A 14,710-nucleotide genomic window follows, 5' to 3' on the forward strand; every position below is an offset into this window, starting at 1 on the left:
AACTGTATGGCCTGGATGCTCACATACATACACCTGCATGAGGCATTTAAAAAATAAGCGTAAGGAGGCAAATAGGAATTTTTTTTTTTTCTAGTGGAGAATATTTCATTATTGGTATGGTGAAAGCTTAAAAATAATCCTGGACAACCTGTTGGGATGTTATGACACAAAATCCAGTTCAAACATTCTTTCTTTTTATAATTTTATTTTAGAGAGCATGAGTGGGGAGCAGGGGAGGACAGAGAGAGAGGGAGAGAGAGGTTCCTAAGTAGGCTCCACGCTCAGCCTGGAGCCCTCACGACCCTGAGATCATAACCTGAGCTGAAACCAAAAGTTGGAGGCTCAACCAACTGAGCTACCCAGGAACCCCTCTTTTTTGTTGTTTTTAAAGATTTTTACTTTTCAAGTAATCTCTACACCCACCATGGGGTTTGAACTTATAACCCCCGAGATCAAGAGCCGCATTCTCTATCAACTAAGCTACCTAGGTGCCCCCAGTTTGAATATTTTTTTTTTAAAGATTTTATTCATTCATTCATGAGAGACAGAGAGAGAGAGAGAGGCAGAGGGAGAAGCAGGCTCCCAAGGATCAGGGAGCCCGATGTGGGACTCGATCCCAGGATCCCGGGACCATGACCTGAGCCGAAGGGAGACGCTCAACCATCTGAGCCACCCAGGTGCCCCCAGTTTGAATATTCTTAAGGAATGTGAGAATTTACTCCCAACAAGAGGTGTCTTAATACATAGTGCATATCAGTAAGTTGAGCTTAAGTTCACATGACTAATGTGCAGCTTTCCATGAAAAATGTTTCATACCTAGTATCCCACTGAGCTCAGAGCCCGACGGGGGGCTTGATCTCACGACCCTGAAATCATGACCCCAGTGGAAACCAAGAGTTGGTTGCTTAACCTACTGCACCACCCAGGCGGCCCTATCAGAATATACATTTTAATATATTGTTAAAGCACCAAAAGTTGTAATATTAAATAATCATAATTCATTCTGATTGTTCTTCCTTCAATAATCGACAAAGTTTTGGCAGAGGAAACAAATGATCTTATTTACGTAGGGTGATACTCTGAAATAATACTTGATAGGCTTTAAGAATCTGTTACAAAACCAGGAAATGTCTCTAATTTATGGCCATTTCTTCACAGTAGAATAGTGAGTGGCTAAAGAGGCGAACTCTGGTCTAGGGTGAGGGAAGACGATGGTTGATAATGAGAGTGATATATTGAAAAGTATTGAGAGCTGTAGAAGATAAAAAATGGCTGAGGAAAAAGGAATTATCACTGTTCATATTAGTTTATAGTGTTTGGGAGTTGAGATAGGGCCTTATACCTAGTGTAGAAATGTTCATATTTATCACAGTGCTATGTAGTATTCTGCACTTGGGTTTGACGTTAACAAATATATTTGACTTTTCTCAAACTATGGAGCTTTTCTAAAAAAAGTTCTTAAAACGCACTAAGAGATTTAAACCATTAGAAGAGAAGTATTCAGCATATGGGACACTGTGTATATGTGTTCATTCCCTGCTTCTGGCACTCTTGTTTTTGGGCTATAGGATACATGGACTACTTTCATTGTTCACCTTCATTTCCATCTACCTCCCTTGGATCTACTTTGATGAGGTGAGCTTCCTCATCAATGAAGGAAATTTTTCAATATTACTATTTAATTGGGTAAGCTCAGGTTGTTGACTTTTTGTTTCATGATTGACAAAAGGTCGGCTAAGCAATTAAAAAAATAAAGCTAGGTGATAGGATCGTTATAATGGTTAATATTAATTTACTGTCCCAAGAGCTTTGCATGCATCTCATTCACTCCTCACAGCAGGTCCTGGGAGGTAAACATTGATTTCTCTGTTTTACAGGTGAGGAAAATGGCATTTAGAGAAGTCAAGCAGCTTGCCCCAAATCACTGTCAGTCAGTGGCCAACTTGACTGGACACTTTGGCTGTATGGATTGTAGTCCTTATTCCTTTTTTTTTTTTTAATCATTTGACAGAGCACAAGCGGGGGAGTGGCAGGCAGAGGGACAGGGAGAAGCAGGACTCCCCATGGAACAGGGAGCCCAATGTGGGACTCAATCCTGGGATCATCACCTGAGCCGAAGGCAGACGCTTCACCGCCTGAGCCACCCAGGCGCCCCTATAGTCCTTATTCTTTAACATTTTTTTTCCCCCGTGGGAAAATGCTAAGTTCCGGAGGCAAGTTTAATATAAAATAAGAGTTGTGTGAGCAGTGTGTAAGTTAGGGAGTCCGTGGTTACAGATTTTACTTCTTTGCTAACAGTGTTGCACAATAGTCTTTTGTACTCCATCTCTACGATAGAGCCAAATAAATAGTTTTGAGTGAGTTGAAGAACGAGTTTTTAGGATTAAGTTGTAACTTTTGCCTCGTATGACTTGAAATGCCTCTGCCAACAACTTTACATTCTGTACAGGGTATAACTAACATGTGCCCTGTGATAGACATTGAGCAAATGCTTTTGGGATGAATTCTAACAGAATGCTAAATTTATCTATAATTTAGAATGTTCGCCTAAGCTTTTTGCAAGGCTCACTGGCTCTTGCCACAAAGCCTGACTTTATGCCCTGCAGAAGTAGAGTGTGGGGAAGGGAAGGAAGATAATTAGCTTATGGGCCAGTAACTATTCAAGTCAAATGCTTTTCAAATTACCATAAATCAGATAAAGTTAATTTCCTATTTTTCAATTTGTGAGCAACATAATGTCATTGTTAGGTTCAGATAAACTGCTGGTCTAATTATCTTTCTTTCTTTTCTGATTATCTGTCTTGCCAAACTCGATAATCACAAAAGCCAATTTTACCTTGCCAGTTCCCAGCTTCTGGTTCTTATTTGCTAGTGCCTTTATGCTCTTACCAACACAGTCATAAATATAAAGCCAGTGTCCTTAATCCTGTCTCTGAATCTAGGCATAGTTACTAGTAACTTGTTGCTAAATCCTATAGTTCTTAACAATCTGAATTTTAACTGTTAGAAAATGGGAGTTCTTGTAGTAGCTTTTTGCACTCTTGTTTCTTTGCCCCATTCTTGATAGCAGAAATGAGGCTTCCTTGTCTATAGTTCTTTTCTGGACAGTAAAAATCAGGTAGTAGAGAATTAATTTGGTTAATTATTTTGAACAGTTATAACTGCTTCTGCACGGAGCCATTTTGGGTGGGCTTATAAGTCCCATGCTGGCTTCTTAGGATTTTAAATGATGGAAGATGATCTCAAAATTCTTATGCAATTGCTCATAGAATCCAGGCAGGTTATTTAAATGGCTGATAGGGGGCAGACATAAGGTGACAGGAGAGATGGGGGAGACCCTGGTGAACTGGGGAGTACAAGCATCAAAAGGAGCAACTGTGACTCCTGGTCCAGCTTGTTAGTGCCATTTGAGAATGTGAGCCTGCTGTATTAACACTGTGCACATTTTTGAAAGGAGTTTGAAATCTGAATCTTAATGTGAAAGTTTCCATTTCTTAAGATGTTGGTAGGTAGCTAAGTGAATTTTTAAGATTATGGGCCATGGGGCACCCGGCTGGCTCAGTTGGTAGAGCATCTTACTCTTGATCTCAGGGTTGTGAATTTAAGTCCCATGTTGGGTGTGTAGAGTCTACTTAAATAAATAAATAAAATTTAAAAATAGTTAAAATTATGGGCCAAATAACATATATCTGTGGATGAATATGATCTATGGGCCATCAGTTTGTGCTGTGCTCTGTGATACAGAGTATTGAGTCTCTGTGGGTATAATTTGGGGAAGACTAGGGTTTATCATCAGAGAGATTCATTATTTTTTTGCTGGAATTGGTCTAAGAGATAGCGATAGAATAGATTAGATTAATATTGTTTCTTAAATTCCCAGTTACTTAGGGAGAATGAAATGTAAGCTCTTCATCCCTGTGGGAAAGAAAAATTGGGTCCCTGGTAGTAAGAATTGAGCTCCTGAAGTGAGCCTACTGAAAGTTCGAAGAGAATGGTGGGCCCAAGCTGCCAAGTTTGAGACCTGTGTACCCCTCCCTGTTTGGAAAGTCAAAATTGCTTATAAGTAGAAGCAATTGTAGTGATCCTACATCTCATAGATTCTCCAATAGTCTTAGCAGGATACATCCTTCATCTAACATAGTAAATAATTAAGAGGGAGAAGTTGCTATAAATCTAGTTGATAGACTGGAGAAAATAGTAATTATGCTTATAACTTAGCAGGTTCAGAATGTGAATAAGGTTTGATTCCAAATGTAGGTAAAACTTGGTCATTCTTCATTCTTTAAAGATGGAAGAACTCAGAAAAGACATTTCTTTTTGGTTTGCTGCCTATGTAAAGATGCTCTTAACATTTATTTTACTACCATGAAAACTAAGACAAAGAGTTGGCAGGTATAAAGGTTGGCAGGTGATCTGTTAAGGGAGACAAGTAACTTAATTTTATTGGACATATTTTCATAGAAATGCTCAGCACTAATGAATACATCAAAAACCATACTTTATTTTATGTATAGCAATACAATTTACATATTAAATAACACTATAATAGAATGATTTGATAGAGTTTTAAACAGAAGAAAAAAGGGAAAGATTTCAGGTTACAAAACCCCTCCCCCCCTGAACAAACTAAAAAAAAAAAAAACAAACCAACCACTTTTTCCAAATGGGTCAATGCAATGAATGTATTCAGTGACTAATTATGTCTAATTCCTATTGCACAAATGGTCAATGGAATTAAGAAAGAAAACCCAATTTTCACAATCACTGCATCAAAGAAACAACACATGTTGGATCTTTCGGAATGCAAAGATGGTTTTTGCTACTTCAATACACAGAAAGTTGAATTCACATATCCACCACAAAAAACCAAAAATCAAAAAAAAAACCAAACCAAAACAAAAAGACTATGACGGAGTTGAAACTAGAAAAAAAATTAGCTTTATATGAAAATATAAAATTCTATGATTATATACCATAGATACAAAGTTCCCAGAAGATGCTTATCCAAGCAACAAAATATTTACAGTTTTAATGATTTTAGCTATTTCAAAATGAAGTGAAAGAAACATGAATTAACATGAAGGCTGAGGTTTTTTTTTCTTTTTTCTTTTTTAGAAACAATGGCTGCTTGCTAGTTTCAAATGTCCTAACAAAAAAGGAGTCACTACCCCAAATGTTGGAGAGTTGCAACATTTTATAAAATTGGCTGTCTCCTTTTCTGGAGATGTTTATTTCTTAAAACTCAAGATATTTTTCTTGAAAGTAATTATCCTCTGTAGAAAATGCTTCCCTTTGCAAATATTTAACAAAAATACTAAAAACAGTTTAACAGCTAAGACAAAGTAGAGGCCAAATACTATTACAATTCCTTCCTATTTGTAGCATGCCTTCTTTCTAGAGATAAGTGAAGCCAATATTGCATGTTAATTGCAACTAAGGGAAAGCGCAAAGGGGTAAGTGAAATTATAGCTGTTAAAAAAAAAAAAAAGCAGGCATTTTCCCTTCATATAAAAATTCACTGGCACCATTTGAACATAAAATTTAGAACGTAAGAGTTGAAAATGCATTTTCCAGTATAACTGCTAAATTCTTAAGACAAACTACATTTTGATTATTACTTCTTAAATTGTGATGAGTTTGGGTTTATTTTTTGCTTAGAATTAGTAATATGTATCTTTGGTAAATTGGTATCTATATTTTAATTTTTAAATATAGTATATATGCATTTAAGAAAAAATTCGTAACAAGGCAGTTGTGCTGTGTCATTATAAAATAATTAAGGTTATTTGTTGATTTCGGTATGTCACTCTGGGCTAAAATTTCCAACAGCCAAACCTTGAACACCATAACCTTCTCTGACCATGCTGGACTCTTCAACTTGAAATAGACTCTAAAAGCTCCAAGGCATAAACATTTAGGAAAGCCAATTCAATTAATCTTATTCTTGAAATTCAGAAGTAACTTTTTTAAACACACACACATATATAAAAGATGATGTGGCTTTTGGATGCAAGAGTTCTCCTGATGGCAATATGGGTCTTCTCTGATGCCCAGCATGGCCACTTGGTCTCATCACTGCAACTCATTATTGTACGAAGTGTGCATTTTGTTCACCTAGAGCTAAATTCATACACCCAATAAGCTTATTTTATAAGATAGCACATGTTAGTCTGCAATAGCTATTTCCTTTCCCCCTGAGTGCAAGTGGTAATAACCTTGTTGTGTAGTTCAGCAGTGTGTTTATGTCTCAAAGAAAACACTGTCTTTGAAACTCTCTGCCTCTGGAAAGATGCAAGAATACTAACATCGATAACAAATGAAGAATAATATTCAGGATACACTCTCTGGGGAAAGTGAGGAACTGCTGAATAGAACTATCCTCACTGAAGTGTGTTTGGACCACTTTGGCAAGATGGGCAAATAGCAATTGCTCAGATTTCAGTGTGTCAGGATTTGTAGACTGGTTCAAGCCCACTATGGACACATACTTTCTCAGGGAACTTCAAACCATCCTTTTAAATGTTTCTGTTTACTAGCTATATTTCTTTTATTATGACTATGATACCTGTGTAAGAAATGATCACAGAACTGTGTTGGAACTTAAGCCTTCCCAGGACTTGAGCCCACTATAAATAGCACAGAAGGAAACACTTGCTGTTTTCTAACCAATGTTAACTTGTAAGAGAAAAAATTACCAAGGGACCATGAGCCCCAACTTGAACATGACTTCTGGAAGTCCAATATGTGCCAACTACTAAAAAGAGTTCACGCCTATCAATATATAAATGAAGTGTAATCTGCTTAATTGACTGAAATGATCTAGCTCTTGCCATGATCTGCAATCTTGCCCTTCCTGATTCCTCTCAGCCTCTGGCAGTGGTGGTGGTCCTATGTTCAGCTTTCTTCCTCAGGTGTTCGGTAGAGCTTCCTGGTATTGTCTGTGATGGGAGCAGCGGGGCTGCAAAGGTGTTGCTTTCCTCTAGCACATACCATTTAGCACACTACTCACTTGTACACCTTTTCTTAAGCCTCACCTACATGGTTCGTGAACAGTGGACTGTTTTCCATGTTGCAGAATTTCTGTGATGAAAACATGAGATTAACCCTGGCAAGGTACATAGTTCATGAAAACTCCATCAACCTGGCCTCTGCATTGGAACTCCCAAACTTGGGCCTGTAGCCTCTCCTTTGCAGCTTTGGTTCCATAGCACCACTCTGACAAACTTCATAGACGGCCAACTGAAGGTCAATAGAACCTCAGCACTGATTATCATTAATGTCATAGAGCCTACCCAGATAGTATGATAGTAGCCAGTATGGATTTTTTTTGTCGAAGTTTATTGACATAAAAATTAACCAAAACCCTTTTCTCTGTGACAGGCCCAGTTCTGGTGATGATTTCACTTCTAACAGAAGTTATTCCTCAAATGCAAATACGCAATAGAACAGATCTCAGTAGTAGCTTATTTTTCTAACTGAACTGAAATTTCATATTAATGCTCCTAATTTCCCAATTATGTAGTTACTCCGGGTAAATATGGTTCCCGAGGCTAGATCAAATAACTTCCTTGGGTTCTGTGTAATGATTATCAGCCTCTTTGAGTGAAGTGTGTCTGTTCTGGGGGCTCCACAACATAAGAGCACACAAAGCCAGCTCCTTTTAAAATCTACTTGAGAATGTTGATCTCCCCTTCTGTTTAAGATTCTGATTTCCTCTCTCTGAATCAGACTTATCCATGTGTGGGAATCTACACAAGACTTGGGAATCTATCCCAAGACTTTAGCTAATACGGTATTTTCACTTTCATCCTAAGTAGAAGAATGTATATATTTATGGGGTTTATCAGGAAACATTTGGCAAAAAAGGAAAGAAAAGAATGTTAACTATATAGGTAGTTTTTATTAGATAGCTATATGAGTAATAGGGATATTTTAGAGGACTAATTTCAAAATTACACACCTGCAGAAATTTTCATTATTCTATCTGCCATGAGGTGTGATGTTAGAAACCAAAAAGCATGAATGGAGAGTTACTAACAGGATAGGTGAGATGTGTAAAATATTGCCATATCTCTATTGTAAAAGATAGCCCTCATTATAGGGTGTAGCTATTTCAGAGGGTCAAGATGGAAATAACACACACCGTCCACATAGCTACTGTGAAAATTGTAATACAGAGATATCCTTTATTTTGACACAGTTGGGCATTTTTTTAGGCTATGAATATAACTTTAACTAATAAGTGATGTTCACATAAAGCTCTTAAAGCCTTCTAATTTCTTAATGGATACCTTCACCATCATAAATGGAACTGTTTCAAGGCCATGAGGTTGATAGACTGTCTTAGTAGCTCCCAGGAACCTGCTACTCCTTAAAAGAAAACAATGCCCATTCACTCCATTAAAATACAGAAGGCAGACAGCATGGAGCAGTGCCTGAAAAAAATAGGAGAGGACTGAGGAAAAGCTCAGCATTGCCTGCTAGGAGGATGCAACTGCTCTAGCAATAATAATAATAATAAACCAAGATCCACTGTCATAACAAAGACCTTCACTGTACTGAACTAAAAAGTAGCATGTATGTTGTCATGGAATGTCACATCAGGGCTTGCTTTAGTATTAGATTATAGGCAGTAACACTGATCATATAGTGCAAACTAGGGAAAACTGCGTTTCACTGTGTGAAATGAACAGAGGTGCAAATGCTCAGTAGGATACCATTAAGACATAAAATGGCAAAAAATAAATATCAAAACTTTTATCAGTGTAAAAAAGTAACTGGGTTATTGTATAACCTAGAGTCTGGCAAAAAAGGCCTCAAAAAAGTTCTCAGTCTTCAGAAGTTTTACAAATTAAGTGCCCTTTCAGGATTCCAATCACACTAGAGATTCCATGCTCTCGGCAGGGTCTGATTCATCTGCAATGAGAACAGCACCATTTTTGTCCACTGTCATGGGACCATTTCCATTTTCTTTAGTGCTGACCAAGCTGAGCATTGCTTTATAGACAAACTGGTATTGTTCCTGAAAAACAAGAGGAAGTCCAATTGAGACAAAGAACAGCTGAGTCATTTCATCTAAGGTAGCAAGACCAATTAAAAATGTAATTGTAAAAAACGAGAATGTGCATTTACGCTAAGAAACTTCAAAAAGGTGACTTGGAGCCTTTATAATCAAGACTTATGCATTCTGCATGTCACCTGGATCGTTGTTAGTTTGGAACTAATTCTGTTGACAGTGAATTAAGATCATAGAATATCTGTATGTTGTAACTGGAGAATATCATACTCTAGAAAACCGAGTTTCTCCATGTCCTCACTACTGCTGTTTTGAGGCAGATAATTCTTTGTTGTAGAGATCTGTCTGATGCATTGCAAGATGTTTAGCAGCATCTCTGGGTAGGTTCCAATGAGTACCTTCCTCCATCCCCAGTTGTGACAACCAAAAAGTTTCTAGATATTGCCGAACATACCCTGAGGGGCAAAACCATCCCCAGGTGACAACCAGTGTTCTAATTCAAGTGTGAGCCGGAGTTTCAGCTGATAACAGAACAGCTTTCACAAAGAAACAAAGTACTTACAATATCTGTGAATACTCCAGGCCTCATAAGATTAATCATTTTTGCAACCTGGAAAACATCCACAGCATTTTCATTCTCCAGTTGCTGGGACAGGGTGGTAAGGGCACACAACATTCCTGCTGAAACTGCTCCATACCTTGGAGAGGAGAAAAAAAAGATGCTATTTCAGACTTTCTAAGGAATTGAATTTTTGGAATGAAATGAATGTCATGTATTTGCATAGAAGCAAAGTAGACTGCACTGACCACTCTTCTTGAAGCGAATGAAATGCTCGCGGGGGGTAAATGCAGAGGCTATAGCATAAAGGTGACATTTGTTCATGAATGTGAAATCTCCCAAGCTGGCTTATCAGATGCTCAGCTTTATATCCCAGATGAAATGAGAGGCTCAACATTAGACTGGGGATGGCCATAGGAGACATAATGTTGGGGACGAGGTGGGGGACATAACAGGAAAAAGAATATGAGGAACCCAACTACAGGGTCCTGGACATGTAGAGGCGGTGAAAGGATCTGAACAAAAAAAAAAAAAAAATTTTTTTTTTAACCGTCCCAAACAGCTAAATTGAACTTCCAGAATGTGACTTCAAATGGAACTATATGGCTCAAAGCGCAGTCCGAAAATTTTCAAAATGAATTTCATATTAGGTAATTATTTTTGGCACTGAAGTGTAACTTAGTAAGAGTACCTTCGATAAAAGTCTTGGAAAAATATGGCACACTCCACACACACACACACACACACACATGCGCGCGCACGCGCATGCACTTAGAAGGGTAGACTTCCTCATCAGGCTAGATTGGCAACCCCATTTTTTCCAGGAACCTGTGGTGGTGTATCAGTGATAAGAAAACAGGATTAAAGGAATTGTTCAAGGTGGTGATGCTGGTAGAAATGAAACTAGAGCTTTATACCCTGTGCTCACTATTCTGTTAAAAACTATTAAATGTGCAGTTTGAGCTGATTATTGTTATATAAAATTAAACCATTACAGATGTTGTACATCTTTAATACAAAAAGACCAGAGTCCCCAACGTGAGAGGTAACCTATCTAGAGGTAAAACTTGTTATACATTTGGGTCTAGCCACCCAGAGTTCGGTGTATCAGTACATTTCAGCCCAGCGCATGACTTCATGTGCTGTATGCATACTGCATGTCCTCTGTTCCCTGTAGATGGGCATTTCCATTGTTCGTATCTTGTGCCCACTAACAGACGTACCATGAGTAGGAGAATTAGGTCACAGGTATGCCCATCTTTAGTTTTAAAGATAGTGCGGTATTTCTCTTCTAGTGGTTGTTACCTGTTTATACCGTTCCCAGCAGGAGAATACTTGCTTTTCCTCATCATTTTATTTTTTTAAAGATTTATTTATTTGAGAGAGAGACAGAAGGGTAGAGGGAGAAGCGGACTCCCCACCGAGCAGGGAGCCTGACGCGGGGCTCGATCCCAGGACCCCAAGATCATGACCTAAGCTGAAGGCAGACGCTTGATGGACTAAGCCACTCAGGCGCCCCTCTCCTCATCATTTTAAAGTTGACACGCTTTCTGCTAATTTGATGGGTGAAAAATTGTATCTAATGTCATTTTAATTTGCATTTTCTCTATTACCAGGGAGGTGGAGAATCTTCTGGGTTTATGGCCCATCTCTAGTTCCTCTTCTAAAGTTGTTTAATAATATACTTTGGCCATTTTTCTTAGCTTTGTCTCTTCTATTTGTAGGATAAGTTGTAAATATTTTTTCCAGTCTCTAGTTTCTCTTAACATTGTTTGTAGGCATTTTTGTTAAACTGAAGTATAGTTTACACATAATCAAATTGACCAGTCTTTTATTTTTGGCTTAACTGGAATCTTGAGAATGCTTTTTCTAACCCAGCATTTTAAAAACATTCTCCTACATTTTTCTATTTTTATTTTTTATTTCATTGTTTAATTCATCTGAGTCTTATTTTGATGTAATTAAAGGTCTGATTTTAGTTATTTTTCCCATGGATAACTACTTTTTTTAATTGGGTAGTCTCATCTTTTCTCGATTTGAGCTTCCTTTGTATCATATACTAAATCCTCATATATGCAGGCCTGTTTCTGAACTCTCTGGCCCTTCAATTTGTTTTTTGTATTTCCCCATATTTGCTTTAATTCCCATAAGGTTTTGATAAGTCTTGACATCTGAAAAAGCAAGTTTCTACAGTAGTCTTGGCTGTCTCTACATTGTTTCATTTTTCTTTTGTGCTTCAAACATATTTTCATTTTCACTTGTATACTCATTTCCAGATACCTCTATCCCTCTATCCCTCTGCGTCCTGTTTCATATTAATTTTGAAACTGGATTGTCAAGAAATACAAGTTTTGTTGCGATTTTGCTTAGCTTGGGCTGAGAATATACGGAAAGTAACATCTTTTTGAGTTTTTCTGTTCATGAACATGAGGTCTTTTCTCCCTTTGTTCGGGTCTTTTGCAGTTTTCAATTGTATTTTGTAGTTCTCTTCATTGTCTTTGCCACTTTCATTTTAGGGTAATTTCTAGGTGTTTGAGTTTGTTACTCCTAAGAATGGCCTCTCTTTATGACATTTTGCTTGGTTTTAGTTGATATATAGGAAAGTTATTGATTTTCACATGGTGAACTTGTATCCAGCCACGCAGTTAAGTTCCTAGTAATTGGTGGATTCTCTAGGAAGTTGGCTACATTTTATCTACCAATAATATCAGTTTTGTCTCTTTTCAACTTTTATGTTTTTTATATCTTTTGCTTTTATTGCATTGGCTAGAACCCAATAGCTCTGCATTCTAACCGGTATTTGTAAGGAGGTATCATTGTTTTCTTTAATGGTAAAGCTACTAAGTTTTTAGTATTAAATAAAAATGTTTGCTGTAGGCTTCCAATAAATAACATTTATCAAGTTCAAGAAGAGGCTTTTGACTTTCAGTTTGCTAAGAGTGTTTTTTTGGAGAGGGAGGGAGATCATGAGTGAGTGTGATTTTATTCTGCACTTTCCAACATCTATTGGCTTTTTTAGAAATTCCTTTGATAATGTCCTGCATTCACTTGAGAGAACAGTGGTAACATTTAACCACCTCTATAAGCCTTAGGGCAGATCTTACTTTTTCATGATACAAAATTCTTTTAACCCAATACACTTGATTTTATTTGACAGTATTTTACTTAGATTTTTACATCCATAATCAAATAAGTAAGATTGGCCTATACTTTTCCATTCTGGTGCTAGCCTTTTTTTTTTAACCATGGTTACATTAAATTTCCTGTGTTACTGTTCAAGGGTAGCCTGATGAGGACTTGGTGGATCTTAACAGTTTGGGAACTCACCTGTGTATTCATTTCTTCAACGTTTACTAGTATAAAGAATTTCAAGCGTTTATTTCCTTTAAAATATTTCTATTTTTAACCTTTTATTTTTTTTATTATTAAGATTTTATTTATTTATTTGAGAGAGAATGAGAGACAGAGCATGAGAAGGAGGAAGGTCAGAGGGAGAAGCAGACTCCCTGCTGAGCAGGGAGCCCGATGCGGGACTCGATCCCAGGACTCCAGGATCATGACCTGAGCCGAAGGCAGTCGCTTAACCAACTGAGCCACCCAGGCACCCATTAACCTTTTATTTTTAGAAAACATCAAACATACGCACAAGCACCGTCACCTTCACGTAGCCACTACTCAGTTCCAGTTGTCATGGGCTCATGGCCAAACTTGTTTCACATCTACTTCCTCTCCCATATACTTTGAAGCATATCCCAAATATTTTATTCATTAGTATTTTTGTGTAAGAATTAAAAGATAAAGATTTTTAAAAGTATGAAACATTGTCATGCCTAAGCAAATTAACAGTTATCAAATAGTTTTTATGTAATTACAGATTAATGGTAGATCTTTTCCTTCCCAATGTTATTTTATGCCTTCCCTTATTTTTTTCTTTACCATTTTTCAAAATTTTATGTTTTATGAGACTTTATTCATCCTTTTATTCAGTTCTTAGAAAATCTCAGCCATTATCTCTTCTTCTTAGTCTCTTTTCTCAACATGGATCACCTCTCAGACATATGCTAGAACTTATCTAGCTTCCGTAATGGAGTTTGATTTCACTTCTGTCTGTTCTACCACTACTAGCCCATCTCGTTTTTCCCATTTCTTAGACTCTCATTTGTTTCTGCTTAATAATACATGTTTCTGATTAAGGTCATAGTCTTCTGTTAGATCTCAGGGCATATATTTTTAAATTCTCTTAATACTGCTCTAGTAACTGAACCACTTTTTTGTTGTTGATTTGATGGCTTTCCTCACATTCTGAATTGTACGAGTATACCTTCTCATTTTAGCATAACTTTTTTTTTTTTTTAGATAAAATCTAACCTTTGCTTTACTCTGTTCTAGTGAAACTGTTAAGACTCAGGACCCTTTTCGCCCCACTTTATCTTTTTCTTAGAGCTATCTATAGCCATTCAGAAAAGTCAGGTATTACATATTTTATTATTTTATTATATAGTGTGTAAGCTCTGTAGGATTGCTCTGGCCTTTCCTTGGATTGCCTTTCCTAGATTTTTGCCACTCTCAAATAAGTACCTAAATTAAAAGGAAGTACCTACACAGTAAGATTTCAAACATGACTGGAAACTAAGTCAAATTAGTCAAATATACAGATAATTTAAGTATCTTCTACATACCAAGCATTATAATGAAAGGATAAAGCCTGAAAAAATGAAGGCCATTCTCAGAAGTTTAGCAATTAAGTAGGATTAAAGGATGTGTATCAAGTTTCATGGATTTGCACTTCAAACTACAAGGACTTGGTGAAAAAGTGATACAAGTAATTTATAACCTAGATAAAAGAAGAATAGTGTATAAATACATTGGCTTTGGTAGTTTGCCTTTTTCAAAGAGCCCATTGAGAGCAATGTTTATTTAGTGCCGTTAAGAAAGAGCCCCCAAATGTATTTTTGTCTTGCCCATACCTCAAGGAAAAAAAAGTACTTAAAGTACTTTTGTACTTTACTTACCTGATGTAAGTAATGTTTTTAAGTGTTCTATGTTCATTTTAAAACACATTGGGGTTCCTTATTTTGTCACTGTATATGCCCCTGCCCATTTAATGATACTGTTTACTGTTCCATATAGTTACA

General features: G+C 37.0%; 1 protein-coding gene across 3 annotated transcripts in view; it reads right to left on the bottom strand.

Moving 5' to 3' along the window:
- Positions 1-4,922: 4,922 nt before the first annotated feature.
- The window catches only part of PTPRG (protein tyrosine phosphatase receptor type G), a 705,012-nt gene continuing 695,224 nt past the window's right edge, over positions 4,923-14,710 (bottom strand). For all 3 annotated transcript variants that reach the window (XM_034996466.1, XM_034996465.1, XM_034996467.1), the window contains 2 exons: positions 9,579-9,714; positions 4,923-9,022 (listed from right to left, as the gene is read on the bottom strand). In XM_034996466.1, the coding sequence (XP_034852357.1) occupies positions 8,876-9,022; positions 9,579-9,714 (283 nt within the window). In that variant the 3' untranslated portion in view covers positions 4,923-8,875. The remainder of the gene's footprint in view (positions 9,023-9,578; positions 9,715-14,710) is intronic.

The sequence above is a fragment of the Mirounga leonina genome, unplaced genomic scaffold (assembly GCF_011800145.1).
Source record: "Mirounga leonina isolate KUSES-001 unplaced genomic scaffold, KU_Mleo_1.0 Mir_94, whole genome shotgun sequence".
NCBI lineage: Eukaryota > Metazoa > Chordata > Mammalia > Carnivora > Phocidae > Mirounga > Mirounga leonina.